The sequence below is a fragment of the Culex pipiens genome, chromosome 3 (genome assembly GCF_016801865.2).
Source record: "Culex pipiens pallens isolate TS chromosome 3, TS_CPP_V2, whole genome shotgun sequence".
Taxonomy (NCBI): Eukaryota; Metazoa; Arthropoda; class Insecta; order Diptera; family Culicidae; genus Culex; species Culex pipiens.
This window is the reverse complement of record NC_068939.1, coordinates 103,573,360-103,595,717: the sequence shown is the minus strand read 5'-3', so window position 1 is coordinate 103,595,717 and position 22,358 is coordinate 103,573,360. Positions and strand designations below refer to the sequence as shown.

The 22,358-nt window shown below is 41.6% G+C and overlaps 5 protein-coding genes across 5 annotated transcripts; 2 read left to right on the top strand and 3 right to left on the bottom strand.

Moving 5' to 3' along the window:
* Nucleotides 1-559: 559 nt before the first annotated feature.
* LOC120422747 (protein kish-like) lies at nucleotides 560-1,182 on the bottom strand. The gene is made up of 3 exons (XM_039586290.2): nucleotides 1,030-1,182; nucleotides 854-963; nucleotides 560-795 (listed from the first exon to the last, which is right to left on the bottom strand). Exons 1-3 carry the CDS (start codon nucleotides 1,030-1,032, stop codon nucleotides 690-692), a joined length of 219 nt encoding a protein of 72 aa, XP_039442224.1. The 5' UTR covers nucleotides 1,033-1,182; the 3' UTR covers nucleotides 560-689.
* Nucleotides 1,183-1,432: 250 nt separating this feature from the next.
* Nucleotides 1,433-3,232, top strand: LOC120422746 (U3 small nucleolar RNA-associated protein 15 homolog). Its single transcript, XM_039586289.2, has 2 exons — nucleotides 1,433-1,639; nucleotides 1,712-3,232. The coding sequence occupies exons 1-2, from the start codon at nucleotides 1,550-1,552 to the stop codon at nucleotides 3,197-3,199; spliced, it is 1,578 nt and encodes a 525-aa protein (XP_039442223.1). The 5' UTR covers nucleotides 1,433-1,549; the 3' UTR covers nucleotides 3,200-3,232.
* Nucleotides 3,233-4,913: 1,681 nt separating this feature from the next.
* On the bottom strand, nucleotides 4,914-10,043 carry LOC120422729 (ras GTPase-activating protein 1-like). Its single transcript, XM_039586256.2, has 9 exons — nucleotides 9,869-10,043; nucleotides 9,348-9,636; nucleotides 8,977-9,090; nucleotides 7,929-8,914; nucleotides 7,518-7,864; nucleotides 7,239-7,461; nucleotides 6,487-7,176; nucleotides 6,268-6,421; nucleotides 4,914-6,207 (listed from the first exon to the last, which is right to left on the bottom strand). Exons 2-9 carry the CDS (start codon nucleotides 9,514-9,516, stop codon nucleotides 6,056-6,058), a joined length of 2,835 nt encoding a protein of 944 aa, XP_039442190.1. The 5' UTR covers nucleotides 9,517-9,636; nucleotides 9,869-10,043; the 3' UTR covers nucleotides 4,914-6,055.
* A 719-nt stretch (nucleotides 10,044-10,762) lies between these two features.
* On the bottom strand, nucleotides 10,763-13,191 carry LOC120422745 (iron-sulfur cluster assembly 1 homolog, mitochondrial). Its single transcript, XM_039586288.2, has 5 exons — nucleotides 12,994-13,191; nucleotides 12,871-12,924; nucleotides 12,735-12,810; nucleotides 11,064-11,138; nucleotides 10,763-10,998 (listed from the first exon to the last, which is right to left on the bottom strand). Exons 1-5 carry the CDS (start codon nucleotides 13,075-13,077, stop codon nucleotides 10,895-10,897), a joined length of 393 nt encoding a protein of 130 aa, XP_039442222.1. The 5' UTR covers nucleotides 13,078-13,191; the 3' UTR covers nucleotides 10,763-10,894.
* A 115-nt stretch (nucleotides 13,192-13,306) lies between these two features.
* LOC120422744 (protein prenyltransferase alpha subunit repeat-containing protein 1-like) lies at nucleotides 13,307-16,640 on the top strand. Its single transcript, XM_039586287.1, has 3 exons — nucleotides 13,307-13,559; nucleotides 14,909-15,387; nucleotides 15,453-16,640. Exons 1-3 carry the CDS (start codon nucleotides 13,462-13,464, stop codon nucleotides 16,163-16,165), a joined length of 1,290 nt encoding a protein of 429 aa, XP_039442221.1. The 5' UTR covers nucleotides 13,307-13,461; the 3' UTR covers nucleotides 16,166-16,640.
* Nucleotides 16,641-22,358: the final 5,718 nt, after the last annotated feature.

Here is a 22,358-nt window from a genome sequence, read left to right as displayed (position 1 = left end):
TGCATAGCAACGTATATCAGCCCAGCAAATTTTCTAAGTTGATTGTGGATGACGGCCGTAAGTTGTGTACATTTTCTAAGTTTTACTTTACTTAACTATTCTAAGCTAAGTGATTGTAGATAGGCCATTAGAAATAGTACGTAACTTACTGTCGTCATCTACAATCAACTTAGCAAACTTGCTGGGCTGTTATACGTTGCTATGCAGTAGTTTGTTTACCTTTGATATAGAAACGTCAACTTGCCGTAGGTTTTGAAATTTTCCAAACCATACGTCAAGTCACCAATTTGCTTACTTTATCATTGTGGAAGATCAGATTCCTTTGCATGGATTCAAATTCCTACGCTAAGTACAATTTTCTAAGTAAAGTGATTGTAGATAGGCCATAACTCAATCGGAATTCTGAAACGGAATTCAATTCGAATCGTTTACGTTTTCCGTTTCAAACGCAAAACCGATTCCGTGTACGTACCGGTAATTTCGTTTGAAACGAAATACGTAAACGATTCGAAATGAATTCTGTTTCAGAATTCCGACTGAGTTGACTGGGAAGGATTTCTCTGTTAATTATAATGCTTTTACGAATTTGTCTGCTTTTTTTACATGCATATGATACAGTTAAGACTTTCATACAATTTTCAATGCCAGAATAATCAATTTGAAAAATATCGTAAATGCAACTTCCTAATCTACGTGTAAAACAGTATCGAGGCTGCCATAAGGACGCAGGCCAGGCCAACCCAGGGAGACTTCCGTTCGCCAATACGCGCCAACTTCCAGAAAATGCCCAACATTCTGTGAAAAGAAAATAAAGTTGAGAAACTCAGCAGGCCAAAATGATGCTCATTCCCACCCGGTCTTTTTACGGTCGATGATGCTCGGGAAGAGTGATCGGAGGTAGGCGCAGGTGCAGATCATCAGCAGAATCACCGACAGCAAGCTTTGGAAGTTGAATATCGCACTCTGCAACACGAAATGAGAGCCGCTTTTGGTTAATGACTTAAATTAGAAGTGTGAGATCAAACTTACCATGTTTACAAACTTTAAAATATCCGAATATCACAAAAAAATTTGAAATTTGCGAAACAAATTTGTGTCCCGATCGACCATCGACGTGACGTGTTTACTTTTAGAGCTGTCAAAACTAGTATGCTAAACTACACTTTGAAAAGAGTGGAGTGCGATGGGTCAGCAAAAAGCGTTCTACTCGGATTCGTCTTGGAGCATAAGAAGATGGATCGAAATTGAAACCTTTGTTGAATGTTTTGCTTTTTCACAAGAAAATTTAGAGGAATATGTGAACCAGCTAAAAAAACAACCAAATGCAATTTTTATATTGCGTACGCCTTTTTGGAACATACGTTAATATTTTTTGGAGCGCTGGGTTAGCCCTTTTCGGTAGTTCACAGTGGGGGCTTCATTAATCGGTCCATTTGATCACTGTCAAACACAATTCAAAACAAAACACTTCTCCACGTGCGACCACAAAAATTATCCGGCGATTTAAAATTTCTTATGATTTTGGTGCTGAAATATTCAAACTGATGAAATGGCGGACTTTAAGAAGATCAACGCGCAAATATACGCCAAAACCGCCACCACATTCTCACCGGACACAATCTACTGGAAGAAGCTTGGAGTAAGTGTGCACTTTGCGGTGTATGATTTGTGGAGTGGAATTTAATATGAACAAAATAATTTCAACTTTCAGGTTCCGACGCTCGTGAAGGAATTTGGCGCAATCGATTACATCGATTTTAGTCCGGTGGAGCCGTATCTGTTTGCGGTGACGGCGTCCGTTCGCGTGCAGATCTACAACCCGGTCACGAAGCTAGTCGTGAAGAACATTACCAAGTTCCAGGAGGGTGCCCACTGCGGTTCGTTCCGAAACGATGGAAACCTGCTGGTGGCGGGCGATGACCTCGGCAAGGTGCGACTGTTCGATGTGTCCACAAAGTCAATTCTACGGTTCTTCCAGGGCCACAAAGCACCCGTTCACAGGACGTTCTTCAACGCCGATGGCCACCACGTGAGCAGCTTCTCCGATGATAAAACCGTGCGTTACTGGGACATTGCCACGGAGAAACATTTGGCCACATATTCGGAGCACTCGGATTACGTCCGGGCGGGTTGTACAAGCCCGGTTAGTCCGAATATAATCCTGTCGGGAGGATACGACCGGAAGATCAACATGTACGACACCAGAACCAACGAAAAGGTGCTTTCGCTGGACCACGGAAGTCCGGTAGAGTCGTTGATTTTCCTTCCTAGTGGCGGTATCTTTATCAGCGCAGGAGGCACCTCCGTCAACGTATACGATGCCTTGGCCGGAGGACGCAAGATTGCTCAACTGTCGCAGCACCACAAAACCGTAACCTGTTTGCAGCTGGCCAGCGAAGGGAAACGGCTGCTCTCCGGAAGCTTGGACCGACACGTGAAGATCTACGACATTGCTACGTACCAGGTTGTTCACACGATCGACAACACGAACGGAGTGCTGAGCTTGGGAGTGTCCAAAAATGACGACACCCTCGTGACGGGAATGGTCGACGGACTTATAGCCATCCACCGAAGGGACAGCGACAAGGGCAAGGACGAGGAAGAGAAGGGCAAAGCTCGCAGCAAAGGTCGCGCCCGGTTCAACAACATTTTCGAAAGCGCGGATCAGCAAATCACGGATTTTCGACACGATAAAATTGAACAGTTTGATCGCATGTTGAAAAAGTACGAATACAACCGCGCGCTGGACAGCGTGTTTGTCGCGAGTGTCATGGGAAAGACCCCGGAAAAAACGGTCGCCCTCATCAAGGAACTCATCCGGCGGAAAGGATTGCAGCGGGCACTGAAGGACCGAAAGCATTCGTTTCTGGTAAAGTTCATCGGTTTTGTCTTGCGCCACATCGGCGACTACCGGTTTACGCCCACCCTGGTTGATGCAGCCAACATCCTGCTGGACGTGTACGAGGAAGATTTTGGCCAATTTGCTGGAACTGACGTCGGTAAAATGTTCATCAATCTGTCGCGAAGACTGAAAAAGGAGGAGAAAATTTTGAACGAGTTTCTCGAGGTGCAAGGACTGCTGGAAATGATATCGGCCGCAGCCGACCTGAACCAGCCAGCACTCGGAGATGAGGAAAAGGAAAGTGACCTGCAGGTTTCGCTGTCGGCCCAGAAGCAAGGGGTCATCAGTGTTGAATGACATTGTGAGTGCGAATAAAGTTTATAAAATCGATGTTTACCTATCGTACTGTATCACAGCTCTCCTTTTCCATCAGGTTCAACTACAAGGTCTTTTATTTTATGAGATTCCCCAAAATTTCAGAAATTAAAAATTCTAGACGTGAAAGAGTTTACTCAAATCTCGTTTCAAAATTCCGGATTCTTCCTTAAAAATTTCAGACCCTTGAATAAAAAAAAAATTGACGCAAAGTTTCAATTTCAAATCATGAAACCGTCGAACAACAGTTTATTAATAAATTCGATAAAACTAATTACTTTTGAAAAAAAAAACCATAGATCTTTACCTCTTATCCATAAACAGTTTTTGTAGCATGGAAGGTTTACGAGCAGATATCTTTCGATAATTCGTCGTTCGTGTTTTGAGAGTGTTCTGTAATCTTGACTCTACTTTCGTATATGCCCATCCATTTCTCTCGTGTCCTATCTCAAGGCGCTCTAACAAATCCTTTGTCGAGTCATTTTATCAATCAGATTGCAGTATTTAGGGTATTGGAACCTTTGATCATGAAAGATCATCAACTTTTAATGCTGTTGTTGATCTTGTGAATAAAATTTAACATGATCTTGATAATCGTGACGACGTGTTGGGGCTGTTTTTGGATTTGTCCAAAGCATTCGACACGGTAGATGGACATATTTTGTTTGACAAACTTAAATTTGCAGGTATTCACGGTGTTGCTTTAGACTTGTTCAAAAAATATCTTACATATCGTTCTCAATTTGTTTGTTTTAATGAAATAAGTAGTTTAATGAATTTAATTGATGTTGGAGTCCCTCAAGGTTCTGTACTTGGTCCTTTGTTTTTTTATTATTTATCTTAATGACTTTTCTCGTTTACCTCTTAAAGGTGATCTTATATTATTTGCCGACTATTCCTCTTTATTTTATATCGGTAGACTTAACTCTGTAAATGATTTAAATTTGAAACATGACCTTTTGATAGTTTCTAAATATGAACTTACATTGAATATTAATAAAACAAACATCATCAATATCAAAAATTCCAGCCTTTCTACACCTAACCCATTAATTCAAACTAAAAGTAAAAGTAGTTATGTCACAGATATAACCGGAATGGCGTAGACTACGTAAAGTTTTGATATGTGGACATAGAGTTTTTTTCGAATCAATGTGTTATTCTAGAGATTTTTAAAGGTTCTATAACCTATTGTGTTTTATATCTAGAGTTTTTTTTGAATAGGTCTTATAAACATATGAAAGACAATAGTATATAGGACCTTTTTTTTAAAAAAAGACTCTGGATATGTTTATAGGACATTTTCAAAAAAAACTCTAGAATTGTGATTTTGATAGCTGACAAAAAAAATAAAATAGAACACATTTTTGTCCTTAGCGGCGAAGTTCAATCGGTAGCAAAATTTGCTATCCCACGGTGTGAAAATCGAAGTTTTTGTAAGGTGGCAAAATAAACGTCGGTATCTATAAAACGGGATCAAATTTGATTTACCCCCATCGGTGGAGACGCTCTAATTCCATTAAACCAGTTAACGTGATTTTTATTTTGCATGGATGGTTCTGAACTTTCAAAAATAAATTGCTTAACTTTTTTTTCTAATCGTTTTATTATAGATTATTATTTGTTACATTTTACGTCAAGTATATATAATATTTATAAAAATGCATTGAGAATTGTTTTGGGCTAAAGCTTGGCCTAATTGCTCTGGATGACAGGGTAGATAAAATATATATCAAATAGAAAAAGTTTATGACATTGAAAAAAAAACACATACAGTATATAATGTAAGACTTTATATAAACTAAAATGGCGTTGGTTCTACAAAGGTTTATTTTCTTCTTTTGTTGGCAGCTGTGCGCCCGTCTCTAAGGCGAAACAAATCGGTATTCTTAAGAGTAAAACTGAGGATTGATTTTTTTCCACGTCTTTTGGTATAAACAAACTCATGCCCTTTTTTCCCTACCATTTATGCGCTTTTCCACTAAAATTAATTCGTTTCACTTTGTCCCGTTGCGTTACTTCCTCCGCACTCTACCGGGCTATGCTAGATTTGCGTTCGTTACTGATCCAATACACTTAATCATGTGAGCTAATCCTTGTGTGTGTGTTTTTTTGGGGAGATATCGGAGTAGATAAAAATTCTGTTGATACGATACGAATATAGAGCACTGTTGAGGAAAGACGCAACGTGTTTTGGGGGGAAATAGACGGGAATCCACTAATGTTTCCTCTCAATTCTGTCGCTTTCTCTCAAATTTTAACCACGTTTTGAATTGTTAATGACTGAGTAGTGGAAATAATATCTTTTTTTTACTGAAAAGCCCTGTATTTCTAAAGAAGCGATATATATTTTGCGGATAAAAATAAAATTATCTGTTTTCTTTTTTGCTTATTTTGGAAACTAAAAACATCCAAACCTTTTAAAACACATGACATTTTTGTGCGACGCCCTTCATTGTTACGAGGCGGTGATTTGCGGTTGATTTTTCCTTCTTAATTTTTCCCTGTGGTTATCAAGTTAAACCTATAAATTTACCTCTCCTGAGTACCGTAAAATGCTAAGAACGATTGTTTTCTATGCCATCACGTGTCCATCCTTCTTTCATGCGATAGAACAAATTAAGCTTGTTTCTCCTACATTGACTGTTTTTGTTGTTGTTGTTGCTGAAAACTGTTAAACATGCGATTTCTCTGCGCCTTATTACGAACATGAATATATGCAGAATATATATATAAATTTTCCTTGTGTTGTAAATGTTGACCGTAAATTTAGCATTTTTTTTGTGTCAAGAGAGCAAAATATCAATTTCTTCATCACTGACTGTGTGACTGACTGACTTAGCTAATCATCTCGCGGTACTTTAGCTTGTGCTTCGACAGCATCTCCGTGACGGTGACGAGCTTTTTGAGCGAAGTGTTGGTCTTGCTCATCGACTGCAGCTCCGGGAGGTAGGACACGCAAATGTGCAGGATCGTGGCCAGCTCGCGTCCTGTTTGAAAGTTTGGTTGATTTATTGTTTTTTTTTTATCATGTAGAGCGTAGCACTTACCGGCATCCGAGCTAGACAGCACCGGATTGGTCTGCTCAATCATGCACCCGGGTGGCGGGTTCGGATCGGTCACTGAAGACAGCTGGTCTAGGAACACAATCATGCGTTCCTTGTTCTTCAGGATGAACGGGTTGACCACCTCCATGTACGGTTCCTGCATTGAACGAAGGAGAAACTTGAATCGGATAGCAATTGCAACGCGATATAACAAACGTTTACCTTTCCACCAAACTCGACGAGATTTGCGAGATTTTGCAAACACTTTGCGACCATAATGAGCGTGCGAGTGCCCATTTGATGCGGCGTTTCGCTGACTAGACCAAATTGACGAGGATTCAGGAGGGCGGGACACAGCAAGCGCAGAAAGATGAACCCGGAGACGACGCGGGTCCGCACTAACCGTTCGCTGGGCGATGGCCACTTGGCGACCACGGACTTTTGCAGACAGTTGCAGATGAAGCGAACCGTCCGGGGACACGCGTCTGGCGAGGTGAAGATGGACTGCGTCACCTGGTCCAGGATCATCAGCAAAAATTCCGCGTTTGAGCATGCGTCGTCGTTCACGTCCATTTTGGTTGGGTTCAGCTCTCCTGACTGCTTACTTTCGAGTATTCTTTGGATTGTGTCGGACACGGCCGACTGCAGAAAAACGGTGCACTCGGCACGCATGTAGAGATCCATCAGGGTGGTGGCCAGCGAGGCGCCACGGAAGAGCGTTGTCGTTTCGTTTTCCCGTGCCACTTCCGCCTGGCACAGGATTCTCAGCAGTTCGGTTTCACGCTTCTCGTAACGGAACACTTTCAACAGCGAGGTGGCCAGCGGGATGCGATCGTTGTGACAGATTTCGGACAACGCACGAACCGCATTCAATTCCGCCTCGACCAGCAGCTGCTGTAACGGGCTGTACTCCTGCAAATATCACCGGAAGTGTTAAACAGACTTCTTGACTCGAAACCCCAAGCTCAACTTACCTCGCACGGCATGACCAAGTCGTCCAGATATCGTATACGCAAACGGATCGATCCCCACTCGCCCATCGGGGTCATCCCGATCAGCGGGTACCACTCCTCGGTTTCCTGTCCGTTCTTAAGCCCACACAGGTCCACGATCAGCTCGGCCACCTCCGAATCCTTACCACGTTTGCCCTTGCTCAGTACGGTGATGGTAACGGTCACCACATCCGGCGGGACATCACTAAAAACGATTCCTATTAGTCGACGAACTTATCATCCCTAAAAAGCAAAACTTACTCCAGCACAAATTCCTCCTCCCAGACGGGATCGGGTGCGATCTTGACGCGCGTCTTGCCCACCTTGACCTGGTTCAGCGACACGATACAGTACGGGTTAGGCACGAGCTTGAACGGCAGCCGATGCGCCTCCAGGATGTGCAGATTCAGACAGCGCAGTTCGCGCAGCCGCGGCACCTTCGACTGGGCCTTGCTGAGCTGGGACACGCACTGTGACTTGAGCGCGTTCACCCACTCGACGTAGCTCTCCTGACTATTGGCACACAGATAGGTTATTGTCGCGAGACACGGCAGCGCACGCTCGACTATTTGGAAAACGCAGCTTCGCTCCCAGAATGACTCATGGCACTGGCGAAGGAGAAGATAGGTCTATTATCTCAAAGATACATACAACTCATAAGAGTCAACTCACCTGATACAGATACGCGCACGACAGATCGATCAAGCCCTTCGGTTTGGTTTTCTTCGGATTGTCGTAGAAGCAGAGATGAGTTTCGGAGCCCTCGACCAGCAGCGCAAAGTACAGCTGCTTCCACTTGCTCGTCTTGTCCGACTTTTTCAGCAGATAGCCGTGGTGCTTAATACCCTTCGTCTTCTTCAGAATGTTCTGGTCGCGACACTCGCGCAGCGTGGCATAAATCTTCTCCGCGGCACTCGCGACACTGTTCGGTGGATGCAGCTCCGGCTGGCTTCCGTTGACAACCGGATGCATCAGCGTGTGCCCTTCGACGATTTGCTCCTTTCGGTAGCGATTGATGACCGCGTCCAGACACTCGAACGTACGGCCACCCATCAGATAGCGGACGCCCTTTTTCTCGATGCGAAAGCGTTGAATTTGGTTGTTGATGTGGAAGAACAACGAATAATCTCCTGGAGAATTGTCACTTGGCCGCACCAGAAAGCTTCCGGGTCCAGCCTTGACCAGCATATCAACAGCCTCGTTCTTTGAGCAAGTCGGATGGAACCACGAGAACACCGTGTTGGGATCGATTGCCGGGTCCAAATCTTCCACCAACTCACGGAAGATCATTCCTTGTTCGCCGGTTCGATGGGCGGTCACCCACAGCCAGCCATCACCCATATCATTATGCACGAAGAAAATGTCCCCCTTCTGAAACGTCAACTCGTCCGTGTCCGGCATCTTTGTGTACGGCAAAATCGCCACAACTCGCTTTTTATCATTGACCGGCTCCGGCGGAGGTACCGGATAAACTAGCTTTTCCCGTTTCAACAAATCGCTACAGGACGTGTAGTAACCGACGAGATCGCTCAACGAAAAGAACTGCCGCCCACCGATGTAGAAATCTCCGCACACAGCCGTAATCCGAAAGTGATTGATGCCAGTTCTCCCGGAATAACTCAACACGTACGAACCCGGCTTGCGGTCACTCTCACGAACTGCAAAAAGATAGAGTTGTTCAATTCTACGCAGCATAACTCAACTTGACCAGCAGACGTACCCAGATAACTGCCCAAGCGGGAAGCCGATTTCAAGCGCTGCTCGGCGCTGAACCGATCCAGCCGACCGTGGTACCACTCGCTCTCCGGCGGAGCCGTTATGGCGGGACGATCCCCTAGACGGTGGCGAAACGAAACGTGCGTTAGTGTTTTAGAGTGCGGAGTTGCGTTGAATGAACACTTGAGCCGTAGACTCAAATGCGTTGGTGTTATGACTTGGGATTCAACTACTGCTGGATTGACTGGCAACGGTATAGGTTCTGACGTCGATTATGTCCGAGATGCTGGAAGCAGACACTGAGTCTTGGAAGAAACTCGTGCTCCTGAATGCTATAGATGTGTTAATTTAGTACAAAAACAAATCAAATCCTACCATTCAACGTGGTCGGCCCGTCAAACTCGTCTTGGTCCAACTCCTGGGCAATGTCCCCCAGATCGATGCCTCCGCCGTCCTCGGAACCAGTCGACGGAGAACCGAGCTTGTCCCGCTGGAATCCGCCGATGGCTCCCCCGCTGCCACTCATTCGCATCATATCTGCCATGATGGCCCTTGTTGTTTCCCCCCCGCTTCAATCCGCCCAATGTCACCCGTCTCCTCAACCCGTTGCCACCACTCCCAGCGATCCGATCCTCTTCCTGGGGGGTAGGTTCGCTGATGTTCGCTGAAAAGACGAAAACAGAAAAAACGGTTCTTTGACAACTTCCGCAAACATTTTCTTTGTTTTGCGAGGCCCTTTTCGTCCTCCACGACCGCAGTAGGCTGATTTTTTCAATGTTCGCACGCCTACTGCAGCGCAAACAACACCAAAGGCAACAAAAGCTAAAGTTTGTCAATACGATGTTTGGCCGGAAAATCGACCGAATTCGACATCCGATAACTAATGTTTCACCTACCTGTGCACACCGGTAACAGAGGATCACTTTTACACCATATTTGTCTCGATTTTAACCATTTACGAGCGATTAAAACAACATTTTTTCGACTTTTTACCAAGACACCAGATTATGGATGATTAATCGGGAATAATATTGGAGTCAGCGAAGGAAAAAAGTCTGACAAAAGCTGTCACTGCTCGGCTGATACTGGAACAGACGTACGTTCTGGCGGATCTGCCTTATCGACTCCTGGGTGCGTTCGTTTTTTAGATTTTGAAACTCACTAATGATTTTTAACTATTTTTAATATAAAAAACTAGATATGAAAATTTAAAAAAATACGTGTTTTCATAAATTTAAAGTTAATTGCAACTTTAAAGAGTTATTAAATAAAACCAGAGATTCAATCTAAATCATCTAAATATAGAGATCTCCACGGTTTCTCTCACGCACACCATAATTCTGTGTTAGTATTTGTATTTAAAGTATTGTTTTGGTTTTGAACGATTGTGATTGGCTGAATTCCAAGCAGCTGATTTTGTTTACATTTTTTTTACGCAGACATAGAAAAATCGAGTAGATCAATCGTCTGTAAAAACCAGCTGTTTACCACGTGCTCGTGGTATAACAAAGAACACAGCTGATTTTGACAGACGAATCATTCTACTCGATTTGCCTTAGTCTGCGTGTAAATTTTGTAAAAACTTACACACTCTCGCGCGTGGATATCTCTATTATTGTGCGAAACGTGGTTTCAAACGAAAGGATCATTCTGAAAGCGAACCATGCGACTAGGGATGCTAAAGACTCGTACACTGCTCAAGTGCTTACAGGGTTTAACAAAAAATCAAATTATTCGAGCAAAATTAATAATTTATAAGGGAAAATTTACAGGGGAAAAAATCAACCAAATGAAGTTTAAAGTATTTTATTTGCTAAACAACAAACATCTCGTAAGCCTAGTAGTTCATTACATTAAACATGTCGAAATTTGTGGGTTTATTTTTCTCTACAACTAAAGCAAACTAATGTACAGCCAGTGCCTTAAATACTAAAAGATTCGCCGCATCCACACGTGCCCTTGATGTTGGGATTGTTGAAAACAAACTCCGCAGAAAGTTTGTTTTCTACAAAGTCCATTTCGGTGCCTGGAAGTTGAAGAAAATATTTTGTGGAATATTCAATGGTTTTCATACGGGGTGTCGTTACTCACCTAGCAGGGAAAGTTGTGCTTTTTTGTCAATCAAAACTTTAACGCCATCTTGAACGACTTCCTCGTCCATTTTGTCTGAAATTAAAGGAGAATATAGTTTTTATTGGCAATTCGATTTCTTTTTCGATACGCATCCTTCTTCATAATTTTAATACATTTTGCAGTTTTTTGTTGTTGCAAAAAGTGAAGTAAATATCTCGATATTATTGACAGGAATTTTCAAATGACCTATTTAAATTTTGTTCAGCATTTCAGATCCTTTGACCGAGCCACGTAGCCCAGTGGTAACGCTTCCGCCTCGTTAGCGGTATATCAGGGTTCAAATCCAGGCTCGGACCAACACAACTGGTGATCTTTTGATCACAACTGGAGTCTGTACCAGGTATATTTTTTACTTCTTGAACTTATTTTTATTAGGTCCTTTTCGGTGCTGCGATTAGGTTTGGACCAGCCGGCTTTAGAAATTAAATTAAATTACTTTGAACATGTGAAGAAGGCATCAATCACCTAATGATGGATTAAGAAATGTATTTTAAATATACAATAAGAAGGTGTTTCTTACAAAAAGCTTTTGTAGCTTACGATAACTTTTGAAGTTCTCAAACTTGCTGATTTTTTTAAGTTCTTAAAATTGCTGATTTTGAATAGAGACAAATGGGAACCCAATACTGATTGAATAAGACCAAATTGGTAAAAATCCGTTCAGCCAGTCTGGAGATAGTCGAGTAACATTTTTTTTTGTAAACACACCTACACACACTCGCACAGAAACCCAGCGAGAATTTTGTCTCGAGTCAATTTGGTTCGAGATCGAGCTTAAATCGACTCGAAGCTCGAGCCAAAATTCTAACTGGGCATTTGCACAGAACTTGATTCTGAGTCGATATGTATACGTGATGGTGGGTCTAGAAGGTCAAATTGTCAATATCGGGAATTGAACTCCCAATTCTTTTCTTATAAGGCGGAAGAGTGAACACATGGCCCGGTCTTAATAGTGGAAACATGTCAATTTTAGAAATAAGTTTTTTCGAGAAATCAGAAAAATGCTTGAAAGCATCCATTCATTTCTCGGGTGAGTTTTCAAAAAGCCGTAAGAGCCACTGTGACCTCTGACACTAATTTTCGTTTTTCTCGAAAATGAAACAAAATTTCATTTATTTCAAGTATGGGGCACTTGAAGGACGTGTAGATGAACAATCTCGAGCATTTTTGATATTGGTTTTTCGTAAGTATTTCGAATACCGATGCAAAAAGGACTTTGTTTACCAATGGCTTTTACGGCTTTTTGAAAACTAATCCGAGATTGATCTTTATATTACTTTGGTGTAGTTTCTATCTCCGTTTTCTATCTTAAAGTTACCTCCTTAACCTGATAAAAAGATGTAAACTAACAGGCTCTCGTCACAAATAAACAATCAGTTACAATTACAATTACAGTTTAAATTGTAATTTTATTTGGCAACGATATCCTGTTAGTCAGACTTTTTATCAGGGCAAGGAGGTGTACAAACCGGAAATTTAAATTTAAAACGCGTTTTGGAAGCATAATTTCAATGTGAAAGTGTGTTAAAATTTAAATTTAACCCAATGTCTAATTTAGACATGTTTACAAAGAACACTTTCTAGAATAAGTCAATGTTGTTTTCGACGCTCTTATATAAGTCAACTAACCTTTGGTTGTAGCATAATCGAGGGTGTAGGACAATCCGTTGCATCCCCGCTGCCGGACACCGACCTTTAACCCAATCTATAAACAACAAGTTAATCATTAATCACCGGGGATAACGACCTTCATGCTGAAACTCACGTATTCGGATTTCCCTTGCAAAAGTTGCTTGATTCTGTTGACCGCCGCGGGAGTCTGCAACGCAAAATTTTGTTAATTTTTTCGTCCACTTTGCTTAGAAGCGATCTGGCGCTAAAATCTTACCAAAGTGAGTGCCGCCCGGGTTGGTAACAGTTTACGGTTCTTCAGCGCCCTCACGGTAGCCGTGGCCACCACTTTCGATGCCATTTCAGTGCGCAACAAGGAGATTTACGGAGGATTTGGAAATCACGATATAATTTAGTGCATTATTTTCCAAATTTCGCAATCAAACACAACACAGCTGATTCGAGCAACTGTCAAAAGGTTCACTTTCCAGTGCGTTCCCGCTCTTGACGTTTCTCCCGCGGGTCGCTCTCGTTTATCAAAATAGATCAAAATAATACGTGCGGATCGCAATTTTTTCGATGCTGGCCATTATTTGGTAGAGTTCGGTGCTGTTCGGGTCGTTCGTGCGTCGTGTCTGTCTTGGCTTGCGTTTTGAGAGTTGGTCGCAGTGCAGTAGGCGCTTTAGAACCGGGGAACCGCGCACACAGCTTGTACGGAGTGGAACCAGGACCGTTTCGGGACACGATGATGGCCTCGGAAGCTGCGGACACGGACGATAGCAACGCGTTCTGCGAAAAAATCATCAACGAGATCGATGCCGTGTTCCTCAAGGACCCCGAGCTGTGAGTACTCGAGTGGCAGAAGTCGTTCATTCTTTGTCAAGGACGGGAACGGACGACTATCTGGGGGCTGCCCGGGCTCGTAATGGGACAATCCAATTGATCACGCGCGCAAAATATAATTGAGAATAATGGTACGGTTGATCTGCACAGAGAGGAAACCGTTGTCATTGATCTGGAGGTCAATTGCAAAAAAGAATGGAACGAAACAGATTACACTTGAAGTTACTGCAATATCTTGGGATGTTTAATTAGGTCAGATCGAATACCTTCTTAAATTAATAAAAATAATGAGCCTCTTTTTGAAAGTATTTCAAATGACAAATTCAAGACCACTTGCCCTGAAACCCAAAAACTTTGTGCGCCACTTTTGACTTGTTTAAATTGAGATTAATTCCTGCCAATTGGTCAATTCAATCTGCTTCGTTAACGTTGTTGTCGTCGTCGTCGTTGTCGCCACGGGTCCCGAGGGTGTGTCGCGCCGTCGACGGCCATCGTTTTACCGCGGTTAGTGAAGAAAACATAAAAAGTTCTCCGCTATCGCGTGATGGAACCATTTGATGCTTTTCTGTATGATTTACGAAGATCTGTTGCTATCAGATATACGCAATTTTTAAATTGGTATGCAGGGGGACAGATTTTAATTGGTAACCTAGAAGCGAAGCGGAAAAGAATTCAATGAAACGAGTCTCGAGTTAAATGTTGTTCATGGTTTTAAAGCCTTTATGTGGCTTATATTTTTAGTTAAATGAAATATAAAGTTTTTTTTTTGGCAAAAGACACAGTTTAAAGATAAAGGCGTTGATAAACGTAATTCATGTTAGTAAAGTTCATCGGTAGATAATACTAAATATGCAATTATGGTTTGGTTAAGTTTTGTGTGTTAAGTTTTCGCGAAAAATGGATTTCCTCCTGATTTCTACAATAATGTGTTGAATGTTGTAGGCCTTTCTGGAATATCACACAATTTTGAACCAAACTGCATCATCAGACAGTTTAGCTATACTGCCCATGATCGCATAAATGTCCCATATACATTTTCATCACTTTTGAGTTATTGATGCTTCAAAATCGTGTGCTCTTTCAAAAGAGTCTAAAACATCCAGTTTGTACTTTGTTCTATAAATCTGGAGGAAATCAACTTTTTTTGTGAAAACTTAACACGTAGCTTTATGTATGGAACAAACATGCCTTGCGTTTTTCTCAGCTTGCTGTTTTTGCATATGGGACATTTATGCGAACATGGGCAGTATATATGTATTTATATAGTTTATGTGCTTTATGATGTTTAGAGTTTTCTTATTTATTTATTTATCCACTCAAGAAATATGGTATAATTTCATTTTTTCCAGCACGGGCTTTGAGATAATCCCGATGCCATCCAACACGAACAAATCTCCGGTTATTCACGCGGAGCACAATCTGGGCCTACAATCGTGGTGCGTAAAGTACATCTACGAATACGCCCACCGGTTGATCCTGCGCTACAAGACCGAATGTGGCCGACCAACGGGTGCAAACGGTTCGGCCAACTCCTCTTCCGGCAACAGTAACAGCAACACCACCAGCAACAACAACAACACTACGACAGGCGGCAGCTCCTCGCTTTTGGCCGTTCTCGGGGCCGGTAACAACTCCATCGTCAAGTACCTGAACTGTGCCATCCTCATCAATCCGGACGTGGCCACCTTCTGGAATCTCCGAAGACAGCTGTTTGCCCGGAACCGGCTGGACATAACGAAAGAGTTTCAATTTGCAACGGTGGTGCTGAGCAAAAAGCCAAAATCAAACGAAGCGTTCGCCTATCGCCGGTGGTTGTACCTGTTTCAAAGTGAGTTGGGGCAATGTTTTTTTGTTTAGTTCAAGAATAATTCCATTTTTAATTTTTTATTCTAGGCTACGATGCAATCGATTGGTCGTTCGAGATTGGTTTGTGCGAAAAGTGTGCGGATAAAAGTACCACAAACTATCACGCCTGGTGCCACCGCCAGTGGGCCATCATGAAGGCTCCTCATCTGTTGAAGTTTGAAATTTTTAAAACGGAAAAGTTCATCCGCAAGCACATCCATGACTACAGCTGCTACAATCATCGTCAGTTTGTGTTGGCTAAAATGTCCGAAGTTGGATATTACGACGAGGACGATGGTAGGAATTTCGAAGAACTGTTCCGTTACGCTGGCCAGTTGCTGAACGACGCCACAATAGACAACGTGGATGATCTGCTCAGCTGGCTGGCGCCGAGCATCCTGCGGGAGGGCATGAACGAAATCCGGCTGCATTCGTTTCTGTTTTGCCTTAATCTGGCAGCGTACGATTTGCGGTTCTGCGAGGAATTGCGCGCGTTGTACGGAGAATCGCACGCATTTGAGAATCACCGCCGCTTCATGGTGAAGTTCATCGTTGACCAATGCCGTGGGGCCGCGTGCTCGCTCACTGACGCTGGCAGCGGTGGAAACGGCGTCACCGGCCAGCAACCGATGAGCAAAATAACCAAACTCGACGATCAGGACAGTGTTTTTCTTCGCGCAATCAAAAACAGTGAAATGAACCGCACAGCTCCTCAGCATAAAAAATGGTGCAAACTGTTTCTAGGTTTCGATATTGAATGAAAGACATTATAATTTTAGCTTTTTTATAATTGGCAGACATCAAAACTGACTGCAGCACATTGTTTTATAACAGTTCCTAGATTTTTAAGTAGCCGAAATGAACAACAATTGTTACTCATTCTGTCGACAGTCATTGTACCGTAGCTTTGTTTCAATTTCTCCTTTGCTTACTAGTAACATGTTCTTCTCTACTCTTTTATCGTAGCACCTACTTGTGTTTTAAATTTGTGTATTTATTTTGTTATTTTTGAATCATGTTATGTTGCATCAGTTCTCGAAGCTTTTTTTATATTCATATACTTTGGAAATAGTTTACACCAGCATTGCCAGCAAATGTATAGGGATCCGAATCATTATATTAATGAGAGACACTTTGTCACCACTTCAATCAAGCCTCTTGTTGAGTAAAATGTTAGTTTGAGCTGAGAGATAGTTTAGCTGGAAGCAATAAATCTGCAAGATTTTCGTTACCTTACAACTTTTATATTCCTTTTCACCATATCCGAAATACCATAAGCGGCGTTATTTCAAGATCTTACACGGATTGTTCTAGAGGTCGTATTGAGGTGTCCTGATTTCGATGAAACTATCAGCGTTTGTTTGTCTTTACATGGGATGAAATCATGAGAAACATGAAATTGCTCGCATTATTGAAAAACACGATGAACTCTTATTCTCTATACTGCATTTGAAAGGTCTTTTTGGAGCTTCAAGCTGTTGCTCATGCAATTTGTTTCATAACAAAGATTGAGAAAGCATGAGACAAAATTTCGAAAATTACATAGATTTCAGAACCTCGACAAAAAGCAAAGTGATCCCCTGGTCTTTTGCGTCCGAAGATTAGGCGTCATCCATAAAGTATGTCACGCTAAAATCTGCCAAAATTACCCCCCCCCCCCCCCCCCCCTTCATCCCTTCCATTTCACACTTTGTCACTCAGCTCAGCTCCGACCACCCTCGAGAAGTACAGTACGTCACGTTTTGTTGAACCCCCACCCCCGTCTAGATTTTTTTAACAATTTTGCATGAATTATAAATAGACAAAAAAAGCAAAGCAATCCACTTTAACGACCCCCGGGTCTTATGTGGGCTCTGTTGCAAGTTTCTGTTCATCTCTAGGCATCCGAAGGTTATGTGTGATGAGTCACCTAAAACCTCTTTAATGCAAATGGACCGACGTTTTACTTCCTCATCCGATAGAATGCCAGGAGGATAAGGCGGGAGTAGCCGTAGTTGATTGTGATTACCCGCGAGTTTGCTTCTCCAGCATGCCAAAGGCCGGCCGTGGCCGTGGCAGTTCGAGTGCGGCCTCGAAAAACCCGCGAAGTTCGTCTACCGGCCGTGTGCAAAAAGGTAAACAAACAAACGCCGTGTTGGCCGCCATCGCGCAGGGGAGCGTGAGCGCAGATGGAATCGACAAAAAGTATCTACATCCCGGATACGTTCCGAGATCACCAGTGCGAACCCGTTCCGGTACTTCCGGTGCCACGACCAGTGGCACATCAACATCCGCCAACATCCCCATCAGGAACGAGTTCCAGATGCTGAGCGACGACGAAGAAAACAACAACACCGACGGTAGCAGCACTACCGACGACGACGACGATGACGGGCGTGCACGGAAGAAAGTGTCGACGCCAAAAAAGAACAATTCTCCAAAGGAACGTAGACCACCTCCAATTTTTGTTTTGGACACGTTGGCGGACGATGTTGACGAGTTGCTGGAAGGCCTCGGATATTGTCTGAAAATCGGTAAGTCGTCAGTGCAAGTTTACACATTTTATGAAAAGAACTTCGACCTGGTTGTGGAGAAATTGAAGCGTCAAAACTTCAAGTTATACACATTCGACCCCGTGCAGAAGACTGCCGTTAAGGTCGTTTTGCAGGGGTAACAAGACCGGCCGATCTCCGACCTCAAGAAGGACCTCTCGGGTGCTGACATAAAGCCGCGGGACATAAAAGTCCTCTCGCGGAAGAAAACAGTAACAGGTACACACACCCTGTACCTGTTGTACTTCGACCGCGGCACCGTCAAAATTCAAGACCTGCGACGAACTAAGGCGTTGGACGGGTTTTGGGTAAACTGGCGATTCTACTCAAAGAACCCGTCGGACGCAGCACAATGCCACCGTTGCCAGAAATTCGGCCACGGCTCGCGGAACTGCAACCTCCCGCCCCGCTGTGTGAAGTGCGGTGAATCACACCTCTCTGAGGCGTGTGCACTGCCGTGCAAAGCGGACTTGGGGGACAAGGCAGAGCAAACGAAGACGCGCATCAAGTACGCCAACTGCGGAGGTAACCATACCAGCAACTACCGTGGATGCAGCGCACGGAAAAACTACCTCGAGGAGCAGGAAAAGAGGAAGAAGAAAGCAGCAGCGTCCCACCCTCCTCAGCGAAGTACGAGCGAAACCGTGCCGGCAGCTGGTCATCGTACGATTCCAGCGGACAACTCAGCGTTCCCTCCTGGATGGGGGCGATCGTTCGCCAGCGTGGTCGCTGCCGGCAGTGGAAATACGGCCCAGCAAGAAGTTACCGGAGAAGATCTCTTCACCCTGCCAGAGTTCTTTGCTCTCGCAGGGGAGATGATGACGCGGTTTCGGACCTGCCGTAACAAGGCGGAGCAATTCCTGGCCCTTGGGGAGCCGATAATCAAGCACATCTATAAAGGATAAAAAACTGTGATCTAGTTTAAGCTTTTTCTATTTCTATCCCCTTTCCGTTGCAATTTTAGTAAGTTTTTTTTTATTTTTTTCTTACTCTTGGTGACACCTTTATTTACAAGCAATAACTGTTCCAAAATGGATTATGATGTAACACACAGCTGTAAGGAACTCCAAAACTCTGTTATGTACCTCAAAAGAACTTATTGTATCTCGATGATTCACCAATAAAACCGAATTGAAAATTGAAAAAAAATAATGCTATTTATACAGTATGTAAAAAAAGTATTTACACCCCTTGAGCACTATGCACATTTTGTGATGAAACATGTAAAAAAATTAAAGTTTGACAAGAACCTAGTACTACGTTTTGTTCAGAAACTCATGCCAAACATTTTGCTACAAACAGCTCATGAAAAGATGATTTCTATAAAAAGTTATATAACAAATACTATTACGAAAATAAAAAAGGTGCAAAAAAAGTTTGTACACCTTTCGAAAAATTATCATAAATAATGTTATTTGTTGACAAATCACCATAAATCCAGTCTCTCAACTCCAAATAGGCATCCTTGACTGATTAAAAAAATAATTTGGATTGAATATAAAGTTTACTAACTACTTAGTATAAAAGTTTATATAACTCTGGAAATTCTATATAAAACTTATCTAAACTTAATTTTGCAAACTTTTAATTCAACTAAATGTCAATATATTACCATAGAATTGCTAAATAAACATTTTGGAGTGGGTATAACACCGTTTTGGGGGTATTTGTATCGATAGAATAGATTTTTCGTTGGAATTTCGTACCAACCCGGAATTACGTCGTCGGAAAATCCGCCGGCATCCGAACCGGTCCACAATTCTTAAGTCAACCTATGTGGCATCGGAAAGGGCATAAAATTTCCGATCTTTTGATACCCATACATCTAGGTTTTCTATAAAACCCACGATTTTAAATACCTAGGTAAAAACGTTGTTATGGTTTTGTTTGAGCAATCTGCCAAAAATGTATGGAATTTCGTAATTTTTGTTCTCGTGGATCAAACTTACTTTTTGCCCAGGTATTTAAAGACGTGGGTTTTATAGAAAACCTAGATGTATGGGTATCAAAAGATCGGAAATTTTATGCCCTTTCCGATGCCACATAGGTTGACTTAAGAATTGTGGACCGGTTCGGATGCCGGCGGATTTTCCGACGACGTAATTCCGGGTTGGTACGAAATTCCAACGAAAAATCTATTCTATCGATACAAATACCCCCAAAACGGTGTTATACCCACTCCAAAATGTTTATTTAGCAATTCTATGGTAATATATTGACATTTAGTTGAATTAAAAGTTTGCAAAATTAAGTTTAGATAAGTTTTATATAGAATTTCCAGAGTTATATAAACTTTTATACTAAGTAGTTAGTAAACTTTATATTCAATCCAAATTATTTTTTTAATCAGTCAAGGATGCCTATTTGGAGTTGAGAGACTGGATTTATGGTGATTTGTCAACAAATAACATTATTTATGATAATTTTTCGAAAGGTGTACAAACTTTTTTTGCACCTTTTTTATTTTCGTAATAGTATTTGTTATATAACTTTTTATAGAAATCATCTTTTCATGAGCTGTTTGTAGCAAAATGTTTGGCATGAGTTTCTGAACAAAACGTAGTACTAGGTTCTTGTCAAACTTTAAATTTTTTACATGTTTCATCACAAAATGAGCATAGTGCTCAAGGGGTGTAAATACTTTTTTTACATACTGTAATTCATGCAAAATTGTTAAAAAAAAATCTAGAGGGGGGAGGGTGGTTCGACAAAACGTGACGTACTGTACTTTTAGAGGGGGGTCGGAGCTAGTGTGACATGGAAGGGATGGGGGGGGGGGGAGGGGGGTTAATTTGGCCGATTTTAGCGTGACATACTTTATGGATGACGCCTAATCTTCGGACGCAAAAGACCAGGGGATCACTTTGCTTTTTGCCGACGTTCTGAAAAGTTCAACTTCTCACATTTCAAATTTTTAATTCAAAAAAACTTTGTTTCTCTAAAGCCTCGTATCGTGTTGGATTCATGAATTAGGTTTATCAAACATTAAACTTTTTTAATGAATTTTCAGTCCCCCTTGTCACGCTTGCCCCATCCGATAGAAGGCGTGATCAGGCAAATCTCGTCTAGAAAAATGGCACCGGGTCCGTCTGGGATTGAACCCAGGCCTTACAGGGGTGAGAGGCTGCCACGCTAACCACTACACCACCGGACCCGACAGAACGTCGGCAATGGCCTTGCAAAATTTATAAGTTTCGAAAATATCTAAGTACACGGAGAGACCGGCCGGGGCAAATCTAAGAAAATCTTGGTTAATTTAACTAAAAGTATGGGTTAATTTTTTACACAGCTTTTTTTCAACAACCGATTGTTGATTTTGCTAACCCGAAATTGTTGACCACCGGTAATTAAAATTAACTGAAAAAATAGTTGGAATTGCCATTTTTGTTGGTTAAATGGCCGAAAAAAATTCTAGCAGTCGACTGCTAGAATATTTTTTTCAGAAAATTAACTAAAAATTTCTTGTTTTCAGCCTAAATATTGTGGAATATTCTGTTAAAAACTGGCTAGGACATATTTTTCAACATTTTTTTTTCGTTGTATCAACCAAAATATTTTTGCATGCAGCAAATTATTAGTGGTTTATAACAAAACATTTCTTAATTAGACATAATTTATGTAAGTGTTGATATATATTTTCTTTAATTATCTAACGATACAGGCTGGGCCGAATTTCTAGCTATATTTTAACTAATGTCTTACTTGAATACAGAAAAATATGTGTACATGTAGTCAATAACTAGCAGTTGTTAGCAATATTTTTATTGAATTTGCGGTAAATTTTGTAATAATGCCTCACAAATAAATGCTGAATGTTTTTATGTTCGCATTTATTCTGCCTTAAAAATTAACGTTTCGTACTAATTTGTTTTTTTTTTTGCATGAAGTTGTTAAATTACTGTTAAAAAGCATCAAAACAAAACTTTTTTATAACTGTTGTTATAAAACATGTAAAGTTTGATTTATGTTTTAAAAAATTACGTTGCATCAAACTTAAAAAATAATAAAAAAGCATATTACAAATATTGTTAAACATATTTAAAAAAGATGTTTAATTTAACATGAATTCCTGAAAAATAGAAATCGAGCAAAATTTTCACCAAGTTTTAAGCTTATATTTTTATTATGTTGTATAAAATTAAGTGTTGTATCCACTTACCATCACTGTGAAATCATCCGATAAGTCATCATCATCTACAATGGTCTCAGGTTTAGTTATTTTTCTTATGGTTGGACACAGAATTCACACCAAAGCGAACCTTTTGCTGCAAATAGACATATGAAATTTATTAGTAATTTAATACAAAATTCTTAATTTCGGCTATAAACTGAAAAAAGGAACGTAAATAAATGTAATTATATTGAGGAAAGAAGAAATATCAATAATGCTACTTACCATGGTTGCATTAATTTAACAATTACT